Consider the following 18,128-nt stretch of genomic DNA (forward strand, 5'->3'; position numbering starts at 1 on the left):
CATTCAGGAAGACAGAAGGGATGTGGCGTGTGTGCCATCCCTCCCTGTCCACACCTCCTTCCCATCCCTGAGAAGAACTAATAAACCCGCTCTGGCCCCATGCTGGAAATCCCGCCGTATCTGAAAGAGTACAGCAGCAGCAGCGGACGGACGACATACCCTCACGACACTGGAGAAAATGAGATCCACTCCCGCGCTAAGATAGAACAGTTCTCCACAAGCGAGACGTGGCCTACAGGATCAGAATCCAAACTGGGCTCCCCCTCTCTTAAAAGCTTCTAACTCAAACCAGAGTATGCACTTCGGATAGAGGCTAGGATCTCAGGGAGAGCAAGAGGAGGCAGAATTACCCTCAGAATGACTTCAGTGAAGAGCTATAGACCAGCGTGGGGCTTAGTTAAAGGGAGACAAGCCTCCAGTTTAAACAGTGATCTGTGCACAATTATCCTCTCAGGTTGATACAAGATAGTGAGATTAAATAAATTAATCAATTACAAATTGCGCTGGCAAGCTCCGGTGCCTAGCTTCTCCTAAGGCCAACCTGCCAACCGCGCCAAGGCTGCGTGTCACAGCCCCCAAATCGGAGCTGGCAGGTGACAGGGGCAGAGGAGGTGCAGTCACGCGCTGAGCCATCCGAGGGGCGGGTGGAGGGAGGGCTCCGCTGAGCCGTGACAATGGGAGCCTTAAACACCAGATCCATTACAGCCCGAACACCCACAGCCATTTACACATCACGGTCAGAAATAAATCCTCAGGGAAGCAGAGACTGGGGCGGGGTGGGGGGGCAGCAGCCATTAATATGCCTTGCCCAAAGCACAGCTCAAGATCTCTGAGGGGTGACCGGGCCTCATGCCCTCTCTTACCAACCTCCATAGTGGGGACTGTCAGGATGAGGCCAGGTCAGTACCAGTTGATTAGCATCAATCTTCACGAATCCGCTTCATTAGCAAGCTCCTGAGCGCTTTCATTTACTGAACTCTGAGCCAAGTTCTTTACCCAAGAAGGTAAGAACGATTATCATCCCCATTTAAAGATGTGGACACTGAGTAAAAGAGACCCAGCGGCCTGCTCAAGGTCATGCTCAAACTGGGAGGCCTAGATTCCATCTACAGACCTACACTGCCAGGGAGGGAGGGGTGGTTCAAAGTAGAACATTAACCAATTAACGAAAATTCCGTTTCCATTTCTTCTGGGAAAGCCTAAGAAATGTAGCAGAAATGTGCTCCCAAGTCTAGAGATAAGTGAATCCCCGGCCACGGGAGGAAGAAGCAGGGACACAGTCTTGTAGATCTGCAAACTCATGGCCACCAGCAGAAAGACACAGCCGGAAGAAGCTGGGCCAAAGGATCAGGTGATAAGAATGGACAAAAAAAGTTGTACAGCAGCATTCTGGGCTTTCTGGCTGCTGGTTCTTTCTACACCCGTGGGACATGGGTGTGCCATAAAGCAGACTCTATGCAGGCCGATTCCTTTCCATCGGTCAGGGGAACGAGCACATGGGTACTGTTCCTGGGACCACTACAGAATCCCACTCACTGATCATGCTTCTCTGGATCTTTGATTAGACAGTCACCCTCTCTGAGCTTCTGCAGGAAGCCCTTTGGACTCTCCACCAAGCATACTACATGCTCAGCCTCAAAATTCAACCTGCAAACACAGTTTCAAAACATTTTCCTCCTTTCTTTTGGAGGAAGGTATCCACAAGTCTTACCCTTGTTCCCTGCCACCCCGAAGCAACCCCAGATAAGAGTCTCCCTTCATCAACTGAAGGATGACAGGAGCCTCCCCCTGTGTCTGCAAGCATCTGTGCGGCACTGAGGACGCTTCAGGAAAGGAGAGGGGAGAGGGGAGGGACCATTCAAAGGAGGGACAAGGACCGGAAAGCCATGAGGCATGGAGGCTGAACGACTCTGGAAATGAGTTCTCGGATCAGACAGTAAGCCGGAGCTACGAAGACTGAAGGCACCTCATTGACACGCCCACCTGCGGGCCCTGGCCCTCGAGACTCTGGGGCCACAGCCTTGCCAGGATAGTCCAGCTCAGGTCAGGAAGAGTTGGAGGTGACGTGGTATAAAAATAACAACACCCCTAGACCTTCTGCTTTTGGTTGTTAAGATTCTGCTTTTTAGACTTATGCTGGGAGAAGAGTGCTTCTGCAAATGAAGGTAGATTTGGCATACTTTAGAACTACACTGTTTCCGCTTCAGTATTCTATAATTACTTTCACAGAGTGTAAGACAATCACTAGAAAACTTGCACTGTAAGAAGGGTGTAAATATTTTGTTAATAAAATACTTTGTTTACAAGTTAAATAAAAGAACAAACAATGCTTTTCCTCCATAGTGGTGGCTCTTAAATTTGTTGGAGCCACAGACCTCTGGAAGAACGCCGATGAAAGCTAAGGGTTATTCTCCCGGAAGGTGTACCTAATACATTCACGGACCCAACAGAGGGCGCAGCACAGACCCCCAAAGTCGAGAACCTCTGCCTTTTGTGAAGGGCCTTTTTTAGAACACATATTTTATAAAAAAAAAAAAAAAAAAAGGCAAGCACCAGTCAGGGTGGGAGAAAGTGGAAACTAATGGGCACAGGATATAATAGAGTCCGACCCTCCCCCAATCCGATGCATCAACTCGGTCCCTGCCATCTCTGCCTCGAGCTAGCAGAAGCCACAGGAACAGATACGTTCTATGATAAGCAAGAATGGAGACCATGTCTCTGCTCCTAAAGGTGTTTGGGGCTAAGTTATACTTTTAGCCACTCAAGTTTAAAGACACCATCGAAAAATTTTTTAACAAGTGTCTTCTAAACCTGCACAAATAACGTAACACAGGTAGATCAGGGAGTTCCGAGTCATGTAAGAGATCTTCTTTGTCAGCCCATTTATATGTTTAAAATGAATTACTGACAATGGCTTTTGTGATTTAAATAAAAGTTTGGCAACATGAATTTCATAATCATTAGTAAATACTTGGATGCTTCTATCCCAAAATTGTACCTTGTTGAGACAGCAAAGGCAGACTACAGAATAAAGGGGTCTGGGAATCAGATGAAGTACAAATCTTCTTGGTCACCTACACCCAGCGGCCAGGGGGCGGGTCCCTGACCTCTCAGGAGTGCGAGCTCCCTCTCTGGTGAAGCAAGGCCAAGACGCGGGTGACCAGAGACTCCGAGCGACGGCGCTCCTGCGACGGCCAACCCGCGCGCTTCTGACCCTCCCACAGCCTGGGCTGCCCAAGGTCACAAGCAAAAAAAGGGAAGAAGCAGGACTGAACCCAGGTAATCTGGCCCCAGAGCTCATGGTTTTAAGGCCACGCTACGCTGCCTCTCCCCCCGCCCCCCGCCCCGTCTGATGAGAGGAGGGACACTTCCATGCTTCAGAAGCGCCCAGTATTAGGTTAAATATACGGGACCTCTAGAACTTTCACTGTATGCTTTCTCTGTCCTTCTCATATCTGCCTCAAAATAATCAAAATAATTTGCCTTCTGTTTGTATCCTCAAACTAGTTTACAACGAAAAAAAACCAACTTAATAGGCATTATCCTTCAGCAAGCCAAGCTGTGCGTGGAAGGCACAAACCAAACAAGGCCGTCCCAGCAGCTGCGTGCCAGGAACACAGCAGTTAAAGGTCATCTCTACCCAAACCTAAACAAAAGTGGGACCAAAATCCTACCCAGGCCGCTACCTTCTCCCCTCAAACACATTCAAAAATTACAATACTGACTTCAAAGATAATAAAGCAACCGATTTAACTGGAAAGGTCTTGTTGCTTCATTTTCTTCGGCGGGGCCTTGCAGGCCACTGGAAGTACAACGGCAAACAGGCAGACGTGTCCCTGTCCCCAAGCCGAGTACTCAGAACTTCCAGCTCCACGGGAGTCACTCCGTGACGCGGGCTTCGGTGCGGGCTGCAGAAGGACACAGCAGCGGCCCGGGGGGACTTAGAGACTCCCCCAAGTATGGGACTATAAAGATGGGAACAAATGAAACCAGAAAGTATGAGCCAAACAAAAGAGGGTGTCGGGGCCATCCACAGGCTGAGTGAGGGAGGAAGGTGGGCAGGGTAAGCACCACGCTTGGAGCCGGCCAGGTGCCAGGGCGCAGGGCTCAGACTCCGACCGTCACAAACTACACTACGGAATATATCTTAATCCTGAGCATAGCAATCATCAACTCATTTTAAGCAGGAGACTTATGTGATCAAACGTGCATTTTTAAAGGTCACTGTGAGGGCGCCTGGGTGGCTCTGTTGGTTGAGCGACTGCCTTGGGCTCAGGTCATAATCCCGGACTTCCAGGATCGAGTCCCGCATCGGGCTCCCAGCTCCGTGGGGAGTCGGCTTCTCCCTCTGACCTTCTCCTCTCTCGTGCTCTCTCTCACTCATTCTCTCTCAAAGAAATAAAAATCTTTAAATAAATAAATAAATAAAGACCATTCTGACAGTGTGGAGAAGGACATGAGGTGGTGAGACAGGGAAGCCAGTGAGGGGACTACTGCCAGCGACCCAGCCACAGGAGTCGGCCCGGCGCAGGGCGGGGGCACTCCCTCACCCACTCAGCAGCACACACTCACCAAGCAAGTACATGGCTCCGTTCTAAGTGCCAGAGACCACCGTGTGAGCGCAGGGCCGGTCTTGGGAGGGGGCTAAGGCCAGGGGGATAAGGGAAGGGTTGAGGCGGGGCGGTGAAATCCCCAGAAGGCAGAGAGGTTGCCTGGTTCAACTTCGGATTTCCTTACCCCACCCTGGAGCCTGGCACTCCCAGCTGTCCACGGGGCGTCAGCTCTCCCCGTGTCACCCCTGGCCAGGCTGGCCTGTCACCCACAGGGTGGGAGGAGGAGACGGGAGGTGCGGTGGTTGGGGACTGCCCACCAGCCCTCACCAGGCGCAGGGACTGTCAATGTTCCGTCAGGAACAAAAGCCAACTGGAGGCTTCCGAGAGGCCTTCCCCATTTTGTGACTCATCAGAATAAAAGCAACTCCCCCGAGACACCCTCTGCTAACCAAAAGCTTTGAAAACCTTCCTCGAAAACAAGCCATGCCCAACGCTATGGCACAGAGAAGGACAAGGGACGCTTTGCTGCGTGGAGGAAGTCTCAACAGGGAAAGCAACGTTCTCCACAAGACATCTTGCTGGGAGATTACCACATCCTGCGTTTGCAAGCAGAGGTCCCCAACTCCAGCATTTTGGCCAAGAATTCAAATGAACTGCCAGCAGAATAATAACGCCACCAGAGCTACTGTGAAAATGCATTAAAATCTCAACATTTGAGCTCATCCAGGCAATTAAAATTAACACGGACTACTCTGTTTCAGACTGGGAAAACTAGGAATAGGAGAATGTTGACGCCCATAATCCTCTATGGTTTCTTTTAACATTTTAAAGCCATGCAGGGCTATCGAGCCTCTTTGCTACCCTCACCAAACCCGGGGGCTGACCTAGACAAGCAGGAATGTCTCTGCTGGTGCAAGTTCTGTGTTTAGGGGTGGAGGGCACGGTGGCCGTGACCAAAGGACAACTAACACCCAGTAAGTGCCTCCTCCATGCTGGTCCTAGGCTAAGTGCATTCACCGCCCCCACCCCACTCCCCCTACCCCCCCACCCCCAGCAATAAAGTGTCTTCAAACTCATTTTGCCAGTGAGGAAGGAGAAACGTGGAGAGGAGCTATGACATAAAGATACTACTGCAGTGATTTTAACAGGAAAATTCCCTTCTACCAAGTCACTGAACAAAACTTCAACAGTCACTTAATCATCTTCTGCTCATTAGGATGAAGGCCAGAATTTGGTCTATCTTGAAACTCAGAAGATTCTAATTCTCATCACAGAAACCATGGATGATGCAGGGTTTGGAATCGATGCACTCAACTCCAGGAAGCACACTGAATTACGAAGCGTGCCTCCGAATGGTGAGACGGAGAACTAACTGGACGGACAACAGCTGGGCTGTCAGGCAATCAGAGAGCACAGCGCACTCGGTGGGCCCCGCTTGTCCATGGGTGAGGTGCTGAAGCCAGTGCATCAGGCCAATTGTCACCCATGGGCAAAATCGTCCCTCAGGGCTTCAGGAATTTAAATGAAACTTAAACAGACCCAGGTGCAAATGTAGGGAGTGAGAGTCACTAACACACATCACAACACAGAGAAAACTCTCTTACACAGCAACAGACCGACTGCATCAGGTCTGAGGTCAACAGCCTCAAAAAAGTTGGTATCTGAAGCTGACTGAGCAATGGTTTTTCTCCTCTGGACCCCAACTGAAGATACATATTTAGTGTCCTCTTAAAATCGATGAGAACCCCTTAAAGCAAACACAGCCTTAAAACGGACCACGATAAGAACAAACAGGTAACATGCCCAGGGCAAATAAGCCAGAAAACTGTGCATTACTAGCAAAAAATTTGCATTTGCATTCAGCATATGACAGAATTAAAATGCACCACGCTATGAAAACAGGATGATATTTAAGATATCAGGACTCCAAGACACACTTTCCTCTATGTTCAGATGCTGTTCAAGATCAGTTACAGATGCCTATGCAGTCACCCAGCACACCGTGAGTTCTGTTCCTTCCTGATGGTAAAGACTGGTAAATGAGACATGTAAATGCCACTAATTAAGGGAGGTGGGAGGAAGACCACTGTTAATACTATTATCCTAAAACCAGGTGCTTTGGGCATTTAACTCCTCTGATCAAGTTAGAGATTTGGATATAAGCTAAGTTCCAAGGAGACGGAAAGTGATCAGTTTCATTTGCTGTGTCCCTAACAGTGCCTAGAACTGAGGAGGTGCTCAGTAAGCAGGCACGGAATGGATGGCTTTGACACCTCCTAGCAAAGAGCACACTGCCCAAAGGCACAACTTGGGAACTAGTAAGACTGAGCCTTTTATAACAAGTCCAACCATTCTGAACGCACGCATGCTCTTAAAGTCTGCAGACCCCTCCCCCTTCAAAACCTGCCCTGTGCAGAGTCATCAGGACAGAGATGAGCCTAGAATGCTTAGTGGTACTACTACCACTACCAACAAGTGATCAATAATCATCAAAGAAGCCACTGTTATTTTAACTGAAGATAACTAGGGTACGCTGTAACTCCCAACCCTAAAACAGGAAGACACACACTAACGGGGAAAAGACGAGAGCCACTTGCATCTCCTGAACCCGTGGAGGGCAATTACTGTTGAAAAGGGGGAAACAGTGGCGACTGGCACCTGTCTTTACACAACCATACTTGCACAGACATCCCCGGCCAGCAAGGGCAGTAAGGGGCACCACGGCAGTCCCACTCTCTTCATGCTGTGCCCAGCAAAGATGCCGCTTAGTTACTAAGATCCCAACTCACCGGCTCCTAAGCTTGACGCGGACGAAGGTGCCTGCCTCTCAGAATCTCAGGGTCTGGGGCTGCTTTCCGCAGGGCAGTCAAGGCAATCCCTGAGAGCCAAGTCCGTAGCCAGGCTGGGCCCTGCGCAGCCTCACTCTGCACATACCAGGCTGGGCCCTGCGCGGCCTCACTCTGCACACACCAGGCTGGGTCCTGCGCGGCCTCACTCTGCACACACCAGGCTGGGCCCTGCGCGGCCTCACTCTGCACACAGACTACTGCTAACTTTGAATCCCACCTGTGCCCATGGTTCCCTTCCAGCTGTCGTGTGGACTGACCGCTGCTCCTGCTCCACAAGGTGTCAGCAGCCGCAAAACCACAGATAAAAGGTAGTATTTTAATGGCCCTTAATAGCGGAAGGAACCTCTCTGGTGCTCTGGACATTCGGCTGACATTCCTTTTCTAAGCTGTCAATATCTTGGGTCCCAATTAGAGGGCTGGCAGGACAGCCTTGGAGACCTCTTCAAAATGAGGGGCAAAAAAGACCTACCAGATCACTGAGGTCCCTTTGAGATCAAACACTCAGTCAAAGGAGATACAATCCCTAGAGTCTGTTCAGGAACACGGCAGGGTGAGGCGGGGGAGGGAGGGAAGGCCCATTACGAGGTGCCTACGATGTGCCAGATGCCAGGTATTCAAAGATGACGCCACAGCCCCAACCTCGAAGACAAGGAGACAGACCTGGACAGCAAGCAGCTGTGGCACCGTGTGATCAGTGCAGCTGCCAAGAGGCCGGGGCAAAACCAGACAAGATCAACTCTGCCTGGTTATTCCAGAGAATTCTCTGAAGCAACTCTTTATCAGGCTGCAGGAGGAAGCGGTAGAAAATGTGCTCCAGAAGGTGCCGGGGGCTCCAGGCAGAGGAGATGGCAAGCAGCAGGTCTGCAGGGCAGCCAAGATGAAGTTGGAGGTTTGAGAAAGAGCCTCCAAGTCACAGGGTCATGGTAAGTTTGCCAGCGCAACAGAGGGAGGGGGAAAGAAGCTCCCGCCGTGCCAGAACTGACCAGAGGAGTAAACTGTCCCTGGTGGAAGGGAGGGTACTCGGGAGTTCTAGTCACTTTGTCAAGTCAGCAAGGAGCAGCAGAAGGCGGAGCCCAGGGACAAACCCAGGAGACTGCATGAGCTGGAGCCTCCCGAAACAAGTCAGTAACGGCAGCAGAATCACGCCAAATGAAGGGAAATGCAGGCGGCGGCAGCTCGAGGGCCACAGGCCAGACAGACCCGCAGCTCCCCTCCATCTGGGACTCCTGGCCCCAGGTCGGAGACTCCTCAGAGGGGGCCTGGCGGCCAGGGAACTCAGGGGGTAGCCACTGGCACTCGCTCCCATCCCTCCCCTACAACAACAATCTGGAAAAGTCGAACAGAATCAAGTAGAAGGAAAATACATAATCTAAGAAGGAAAGGAGGAAGAGCCTGAGGCTTCAAAGATTTTATTTGTCAGAGAGAGAGAGGGAGAGAGAGTGAGAGCCTGAGGCTTCAACTGACCCATTCAAATACGGTTTTACGACACCTTTAGAAACAGCTACTGGCAGTAACTACTGTTTATTAAACACCACTCTGTACTCTACCCTGAACTACAAACTGTATACACGTTTTCGAGACACTCAGATCAGCACCAAGATCGGTATTACGGCCACTTACAGTCCAGCAGATGGAGACTCAAAGTTTAAATCCTAGTGTAGGACCAGGCTTAATTCTGTGGGGGCAGAAAGAGCCGGAGAGGGAGAAAAGCACTAAGAGGTGTAAACACGGGGACCTAATCTGGGTACAACTCAGAAGACCTCCGAGGGGAGGTACCCACTCAGCTGAGACCAGGATGAGTGAGAGCTTTCCAAAGGAAGAGAGGAGAAGGACGAACAACAGGCGCGAAAGCTCTGAGATGAAAAGCTCACGGCCCCACCGGGGGCTGCGATTCACTCTGTAACCGGGAACTGGCGGAGTGGCCGGAAAGGAAGCTGAACACTGGAGTCCCTGCGACGAAACGACCCGTCTACAGACCGCTACAGACTGCTAGGACGCAGGACTGAGCGTGCCGCTTACAGATCAGGAAACTGAGGCTAAGGCATCCGGCCAAAGGGCTGCCTGCTTCTGGACTCGGGCCCCAGAGCCTGATGACTCGAATGCTTCCACATGCCAGCTGGGGAGCTGGCACTCATCCTGAGAGAGACGGAAGAAACCGCTGAGGGGCAACCAATCAGATGTCTGCGTTCTCAAGATCCCCGGGGAGCTGTAGAGAGGAAAATAGATTCAAAGGGGTAGGAACTGGCAGGAAGTCAGCAGGGAGGCTGCAGCATTGTCCCAAGCAATCATGGGGGCCTGGGCTCAGGCAAGAGCAGTCAAAATGGGGAGGAGAGGGTAAGAGGTTTTCAAGAGGTAGAATCAATACACCTTGGTCAGCAGGTGAGGGTCTGGGCGCCCAGCTGGGGCCCAGAGCAAGGAGCAGGATTTTAGTTCCGGACTCCAGCCTCACAGGCCCCCGCGTCTCCGAGTGCAGACACTGGGAGAGAGACCTAGGCTGGCAGTGCAGCGAGGTGGCATCGATGTGTGGCTGCCACGTGAAGCTGCAGAAAAGATGAGGTGGCCCAGAGAAGGCTCAGACAGCGGGGGCAAAGCACAGCTATCTAGCAGCTCTGCCCCGGCTCCCACGGCCATGAAGAAGGGCAGACCAGGAAATGGGCAGGTGTGACGTCAGATTCTCTCCGTCCTCGTAACGATACGCTTCAATCCCACCATCGATGCGCACCTCACTGCGAAGGAAAATGATAGGGGACAATTTGCTTTCTCCTAAACATTCCTGGGACAGAAGAGAAAGCGCCCTTTTCAGGCTCTGGTTACAATCCCCAGAAGGCTTGGACAAACCACACCAACCTTGTCGGCCCAGAAAAGGCTAATGTAAGCCAGCCAAGAAGGGACTCAAGATGAGTGCCCCACAGACAGAGTGCCTCCTGCGGGCAGGCCTGACACACAGCCAGTGGCCTCTGCAGCCTCCCAGGGCAGCTTCTAGAGAGATAGCCTGTTCCTTCAGAGAAAAAGATGAGAGAATCACAAATCTGATTCCAGGCAACAATAAAGTGGCAATTTTCGGAAACCACAACTAGTAAGCAGAACATAAAGATGTGGAACTGGGCCAAAGCCTTGGGATAGAAACCGTTTAGAATTACAGGGGCACCACTTGATTTTCATTAACATTTACGCTTGGTGTGTTACAAGGGGCCACTGCTGTTTAGAGAACCTCTGGAAGGTAATTTTCCACGAGGCCTCCAGGCTGCGGCTCTGCTCTGGTATAGCCCGAGATGCACACACAACAGTCGTGCTGAAGAAACGTTACCGGACAAGCTCTGCTCTTTTCCACTCCCCACGTTAAGCTTTCATTTCCAAAACCACAGAAATGCACAAGTGACTCCACGGTCTCTCCAAGCTAAAGCTGAAAGGGACCCAAGAGATCATCCCACCCATGACTTCACCTACCGGTGAGGAAGCTAGAACCCAAGAAGGAGTGAAGCCGTTGGCGTAAGGTCACAGAACAGGTCCCACAGCGAGCCAGTAGACAGCGGCAGCCAGAACTGAATACTGGTCTCTCAAAACCTCGGTCCCGTGCTGGCACAACTACATGCTGCCTTTTGAACACTTTGCCAAAAATACGAAAAGGAGCAGGACTAGCGGACCCAGTGGGTGCCCGCTACACACTGGGCACTGTTCTAGGCGCTGGGCGGGGGGTGGGGGGACACATAAACCCATCAATCCTCACCACAGCCCGGACACAGAGGTCGTCATGAACCGCTCCGACTAATGAGAAGGCTAAGACGGAGACAGGCTCTGTAACTTGCCCCAAATCATAAAGCTGAGAGGAGGCTGGGGATTCAAACCCGAGAATCTAACCCCAGCCTGGCTAGTAACCAGCACCCAACTGACAAAAGTGGAGAGAATCAATCCAGATGTTTCTTTTCCTACCGGCGTTTGCGTGCAAGCATTTTTCTAAAGAAACAACACAAGAAACCCCTGACTAGGCCAAAAGAGTTTCCCTACCAGGTAAGAAGACTACGGACCCATAGGAAGGCTGAGTTCTGGGAACGCAGCCTTATGGGGTGCCCACATGGGAAGGCTCCTCCCGGCTCTGGACAAACGGGCTGCCCTGAGCCATACACGGCCCTTCTCACCCCTCCCCCGCAGTCCCCTCGGCCTCCGTGCGCTCCTCCCCAGGACCCTCCCTGCCTTTGCCGTCCCTCAACTCCCACATGCCAGCCTACCCTTCCAAAAGCCAGGACTCCACACCAAGCGGTCAGTGACCCTCCAACCCATCCCTCACCCAAGCTCCCGGTTCTCTGAGGAAAGATCCCCCTCCCATCGGTTCATATGAATGTGTGAACTGTTGACACCTACACTTGGGCTTCCCCAGGGCACGAAAGGTGCTGACTACCTAAAAGAATCTCGGATTTGAGGGCGCCTGGGTGGCTCAGTGGGTTAAGCCTCTGCCCTCGGCTCAGGTTACGATCTCAGGGTCCTGGGATCAAGCCCCGCATCGGGCTCTCTGCTCAGCAGGGAGCCTGCTTCCCCCTCGCTCTCTGCCTGCCCCTCTGCCTACTTGTGATCTTTTGCTCTGTGTCAAATAAATAAAATCTTTAAAAAAAAAAAAAAAAAAAAAGACTCTCTGATTTGCAGAATTTCAGAAGAATATACCAAAATCAAGTCTGGGAAACTGCACCATCGAGCAGAAATCCTTAAAAGACAGTCCAGCACTGCCTGGAGGTCTGTCTGTCTCTGTTTGTGAAGCTAAGGCCAGGCCCTAGAGACCGCTCATTAACTCTGTGCCAGGAAAGAGCTTCATTTGTATTACCTAGTTTATCCTCACGATATCTTTCTGTGGTGGGCAATGGCCATTCCCATTTCAGTGAAGAGAAAACAGAGGCCCAGAGGTGAGCCTCACCGCTGTCAGAGAGCAGAGCCAGGACCTGAACCGGAGCAGTCCAGCTCTAGAGCCCACGCTCTTAACTGCTGAGTAATACTGCCGCTCCGTAAATAAATACACACATCCACTACTACCACGCCAGGGCATCACGACCACCACTGACAGGAACACGCTGTGAGGTACCCTAAGGCATTTTCTGTGCATTGTTTCATGTTGTCTTCAACACTACGACACAAACACTGGAGTCATCCCCACTTCACGGAGGAGGAAACGGAGAACTTAAAAGAGTTTCTTTCTTACCTGCTTAAGGCACAGAGTAAGTGTAGCGCTGCGGCAGAGCTGCGGCAGCCTGGCCCAGGACGGAGATGGAAGCCCAGACATCTCTCGCTGTCCTCTCCTCTACCTCTGATTCCAACAGTATCTAGAAATCCAGGAGACTGGTTTTGTTCTGTTGTCTTTTCCTGTTAGTGTTACTCTTTGCTCTTCTCATAATGGCTCCCACAGTATCGAGGTTTGGGGGCGGAGAGGAAGGAAAAGGGTGTAGGGCTCCGGCCTAACCAGGGCAGAAAGTCCTAGAGTCAAGCTCGCTGTGGAAGCCCATTGTGAACGAGCAGGGGCTGTGAAGGTGAGATATGGTAAAACAGCAGCCCTGGGAATGACGCCCCTGCGAAAAATAAGGACCATCCCAAACCACGTCTGGTCCTAGCTCGTGATGATGAAGGTCTGGGGGCATTTAAGTGATTGTCTCTCCTTACGATTTGCTTAATGAATCTGTAGCCGCCAAATCTGTATCAGAGAGAACAGGGCAGGCGTGGGTCTGGTGGGAAGGAAAACTGAGGAGCAGAAACCGGGGACTGACAATGCGGAGAGGGCTGACCCCTGCGAGGCTGGTGGGGTTGACGCTTCTCTTCCCAGCTTTCTCTGTGCTGCCAAAACGACAGCTGCCACACAGCACCTGACAGCAGGTGCTGCAGCTCAAATTAGCCTGACTCAGTCGACTCCAGAAGGCTTCTATCAAGTCCTATCCCCTCCTAAGCGCTGGCTGTCAACCCGGCTCTCTTAGAAAGGGCACATAGGTGATAAGCGTCGTAGATAAAACTGCTAACCTCAGCCCTCAAGAAGCTTATCATCAGTTCACCAACCAACCTCACCCCGTCCTTCCAAATTACCCTTCTGGAATCCAGCCCTGGCCTCCACTGCAGGATCTCAGAACTGCCTCTCATCTCCAAAGAGCCAACTGGGTTTCTCAGTAATGGCCGAAAATGGAAATGCCCTTATCATACTTCACTAAAAACACAAGCAAGCAAACCACAAAAGGGGTTGTAAATTAAAAATTCAACAGCAAAAGCTTCCATTTATTCTTTCATTCATTCATTGATTTTAACCGAATGCCTACTGTGGACCAGGCGCCTTGCTAGGTGCTGGGGACTCCCAGCAGGGAACAAGACAGACATAGCACGACTCCTCAGGGACATAAGAGAGGACGGGGTCCCTAAAGGAAAAGGCTCCATTTCAAACAACCCCACCCCTGTTAGCTCCAAGACGCAGGAACACAAGGGGCACCTCCGAGGACGGGTCTGAGCGAGATGACGGTCACAGTAACTTAAGGCCACCTAACTGAAGTCTGGGAAGAACAGTTGGGGAGGTGTACTGGAGGAAATGCCTTCACACTTGCCAACTGAATGTTCTCGGGCAGAAAGCAGCTCTTTCTCTAATAAAACTGAAAAATGAAGCCTGTAAAAAAAAAAAAATCAGAGGCGGCAGGGGCACCCTCCTCTGGGCCCAATTCCCAGCCCCCCAAGAAAGGGACACTTCGGGGTCTTCTCTGCTTCAGAGGTCACTGGGCAAGGCTGTAGTCTCAGCCGGCTCTTCGGGAGAATGCACTAGCAGCCTCTGCCACAAAGAAGTGGAAAAAGTCAGAAATAAAAGTCAAAGTCAGAGATAAGAGCCTGTGACAGGACGCTGAGAACCTTCGGCAGGGGATCTTCAGAAAAAAATTCAGCCTAGTCCATGGCGTTCCAGAACACAAGAAGCCAAAGAAGGTCCGCACGGACTGTCCCACAGCAAAGGACAGCAGTGATACCAATTATTTCTGCCCTCGTCGAGAGAGCTTGTCATCCCTCTACAGAACAATTATCTATAGGTGCGTAATAGTCAAAAGCTAAATTCTTCCCCCAAATCAGCATTAAGAAAGTGCTGCTCACAGCAATTTGCCATCATTTCATTACATTAGATTAATTTTTAAATGTGTTAACCTAACAATTATGCCAACTACCATGTAATTAATATTCTGACTTTACAAAAATTACAAAATCCCCTAAAGAAAATAATTAGTCATTAAGCATGAACGAGACTTTTCTATGGCCAATAGCACATAAAACAGAAAGTTCATCCCATAATGGGTGGTATCAAAGCCTTTCCCACACTTCCTTCAATTCTTAGCCAACAGTGCGTAAAGCTGACATTGGCAAGTTACCCCAAACTTCACTTAACATATTAATGCACTTACTGGTTTAAACTCTTTGAGGGTAAAATGATGAATGATGAAAGCTTTAGCAATTAAAAAGCTCTTTTCATTTGTGAGAGAGGCAAAATAAACACATCTAATTGCTTGCTGCTTCCATATTCCCCGCTGGAAATGAGAATACTGGCTTATTTCTTGGGGCTACTTCTTGAGTTTATTAAAGAAGTGTACATAAGGCATCCTCACCATTGTTTCCCTCTTTCCTTTCAAGGTTTTTATGTATTCTTGCAATCGACCTTAAATCCTTTCTAGAGTAAGGCAGGGTATACATAAGTCATAGTCAAACAGGACATTATCTGTCATCACGGAAATAAAAAACACGCTTTCCCTGCAGTCCATCTTGGGATGATTGGCAGGGGCCTCCTAGCCCCAGAACAGAGCTGCGAGCCCCTCCATGACCTCAGCAGGAAGGAATGCGCAAAGTGATTAGTGGTGTCTGCCCTGGACAAGAGCAATAGTTTGGGGGCCCACGTACCACACACCTGTCACTCCATCTTTCAATAAACCATTACAAATTAGCAAAATGCATACAGATTCATGAATAAAAGATCACGCAGGAATTGCTTCTAGGATGAATGTGGAAGGGAAAAAAATGTCTTCTATAGTCAAAAACCTTAAGCCAAAATGGATTAAAGCATCAAGTTTAGAGGAGAGAACACTGAGCTAAGTCAGGAAATGCAAATTCTAGACTAACTGTGAAGCCATGGGCAGGCCAGTTCACCGGGCCTCAGTCTGCTCAGCTATAAAAGAAGGCCTAAACTAAACATCCCTTGATCATTCTCTTTGTTTCTACTGATCGGTGGTACAAGCAAGCCCCCAAAACCCCCTCTGCTGGGCCACTAGGGAGCTGATGAACAGGCAGCTACTGTGCACGAGGAGCTCCGAGGCCAGGGACGTGACTTAACCACCCACCCCCCCAAGCCCAGAGCTTTCACACTGCTCTTACAGGACTTACAAACTACTTAATCTGTAGCATCTCCAGGACAAGAAGTTCCACAAAACACAGTATTTCTTTTCCTTAATACAACCTCTTTTTCACCTCAGAGCAAGCGTTAAGAGTCAGGAATAGGAATTTAATATACTAACTATTAAATTCGGTGAACAAGTAAACTACCTTCATTCAACCTGACACCAGTCACTTCCACTAGGAGTCCCGGGTCACTCATGGTTTCTCAGTTGGCCTAAGTCTTCCCTCCACTGAAAAGTCTCCGTAGCTCTAGGCTGTTCCAAAAACAGCACTACCCATGTGATACACCAACACAGTTTCTGTGTCCAAACACCAAAAAGCAAGACTTTCTACCAGGAGTCCAACCAGAAGGAAGTCACACCATGTACCTAATGATCAGATCCCACCCAATCCCTGGGTAAACTCGGCTAAGGACGACCGACAGCGTCCCTGGGAAAACAAGGAGGCTCCAGCAGGACAGCCTGACAGAGCAGTGCTATCTGCGTAGGGCTGGAAGAATCTCTGTGGCAAAGACATAATTTTTATCTGCCCTGCATCCCTGCCTTTAGGAAACTGCCTCTCCAAATCCCAGGAGCCCCACTTCCTGTGCCTCAGGTGATCCGCATCACCCAATCAGAGGATCCCTGTGCTGGATTCGATGAACTGTTTACTTAGATAGGGGCCACCTACCAAGCAGGCCTAAAATCCTTTTTCAGGGTCTGGCACGACACCAGGACATCACGTGGTATGAGAGCGATGAAATTCCCAACTGCCGGGCCCTTTCCCACCACTTACAGACGTCAGGCCAACCCAGAAAAGCAGACCTACAGAAAACAGGAGAGCGACAGATCCCCGTACCAACTGGGCACCCTGATGCTGAAGACCAAACTGGGTTTTCTGCCAAAGGAAGCCCAGAGTTTGAGGGACAACCCTTACAGCTGAGTGTCTGTATCAGAGGTTCAATCACCTCTCCCTGCCTCTCAGACTTAGCTGCCAGGGTCCCACTTCAAACCAAAATATACTAAATATCACCGAGAAACTTAAAGATCAAAATCTGCACACCAGAAAAACTCTCAATGCTCATCTCTCATCCAAAACCGTGGGGGGGGGGCGCGGGATGGGGAGCAGGGGGGGCAGGAGGACCACAGAAAAGAGGGAAGAGACAACGGATGACGGGAGGGCCACGGCAATTCAGAACCAGTAACTGCGAGAACAATGGTCTGCAGAGAAGTAGCACAGCCTAATGAAAGAAGTTTCCCAAGTCATTCCAAACATATATATTCTAGCTCTTTATCAGCAGGAAAAAAAATACACAACTCGCAGCACCCAAACAAAAGGAGCTTGTGAGTAAACAAACTAGCTGTTTCCAGGCTTATGAGCCTAACTGTTAAGGGCTATTTTTAGATTAGAGCTGAGTTTTCCTATTACAGCTGTCCCAGGGTCTACGCCACAGGGCTGCTTGCTGAAGGAAACCATGAAGAGCAGATTTCACGGAGCAGCTTAGAACAGTCTCCCCCAGATGTAGTTAGAGAGCGGAGAGCAACCGAACAAACAGCACTCTCACATCTTCCAGGCAGGACGGGGAAGACAGCACGAGCAACACAGACAGTGTGAGTGGCTGAACATTCGGACCACCAGTCCTTAACCTTCTAGGGGTTACGGACTCCTCTGAATCTGACAAAAGCTAGGAAGGCCTCCCCAGGAAAAACAAAATGCACATACCACAACGTTTTACACAGGAATTCAAGGGGTTCCTAAAAGCTGCTCCCTGTACCCAATCTCCAGGTATAGAGTCCTAACCACACCTGATTTAGGACTTTTTAAACAAATTAATTACCTGAGCATCATGACTAATCCCCAAAGACTTCAAAGGACTACAGAAGAGCTCAGAAAGAAATTATACAACGTCCAGCTCTGTAATCGCATGGAGAACAAAATCTGAATTTTGAATCAAGAACAACAACGACAAAAAGAAACAAAAACTTACACCCTCCCCTTCTGCATTTATGAGATGGCTTTTCCTGTAACCGCTCCATTTCTGACATGTCTCCCTTACCTTGTTTGACCATTTATACGCTTGCAGGAGTTGACTATAGAGAGGAGTTTTGTCCTGCACAGGATCCAGGCTCAACAGCCCACTGTTATGCAGAGGATGGTTCTCAGATGGCTTGCCTACCAGATTGCTCAGACGTTCCAGCTCACTGAAAAATAAACAGGTAAAGCAATAAACCTGAGTCCAATGAAACTCCAGGGTGTAGCCAACCAGAACAAAGGCTGTGCTTCAAAACGTCCATCAGAAGTCTCTTAAGAAACATGGTAAAAGGTTAAGATCTCCGACAATCAAGAAAACCCTTAAGTGGGAGCTTATCTT

At 50.0% G+C, this 18,128-nt stretch overlaps 1 protein-coding gene across 5 annotated transcripts in view; it reads right to left on the reverse strand.

The window, feature by feature from the left end:
* The window catches only part of MED27 (mediator complex subunit 27), a 192,159-nt gene that overhangs the window by 171,962 nt on the left and 2,069 nt on the right, over positions 1–18,128 (reverse strand). For 4 of the 5 annotated variants that reach the window (XM_004757071.3, XM_045082635.1, XM_013058611.2 and 1 more), the window contains exon 2: positions 17,814–17,958. In XM_004757071.3, the coding sequence (XP_004757128.1) occupies positions 17,814–17,958 (145 nt within the window). Of the gene's footprint in view, positions 1–12,587; positions 12,709–17,813; positions 17,959–18,128 lie in introns of all 5 variants that reach the window. The other variant, XM_013058612.2, reaches the window with a different exon arrangement.

This window comes from Mustela putorius, unplaced genomic scaffold (genome assembly GCF_011764305.1).
Source record: "Mustela putorius furo isolate JIRA1106 unplaced genomic scaffold, ASM1176430v1.1 tig00000596_pilon_pilon_pilon, whole genome shotgun sequence".
Taxonomy (NCBI): domain Eukaryota; kingdom Metazoa; phylum Chordata; class Mammalia; order Carnivora; family Mustelidae; genus Mustela; species Mustela putorius.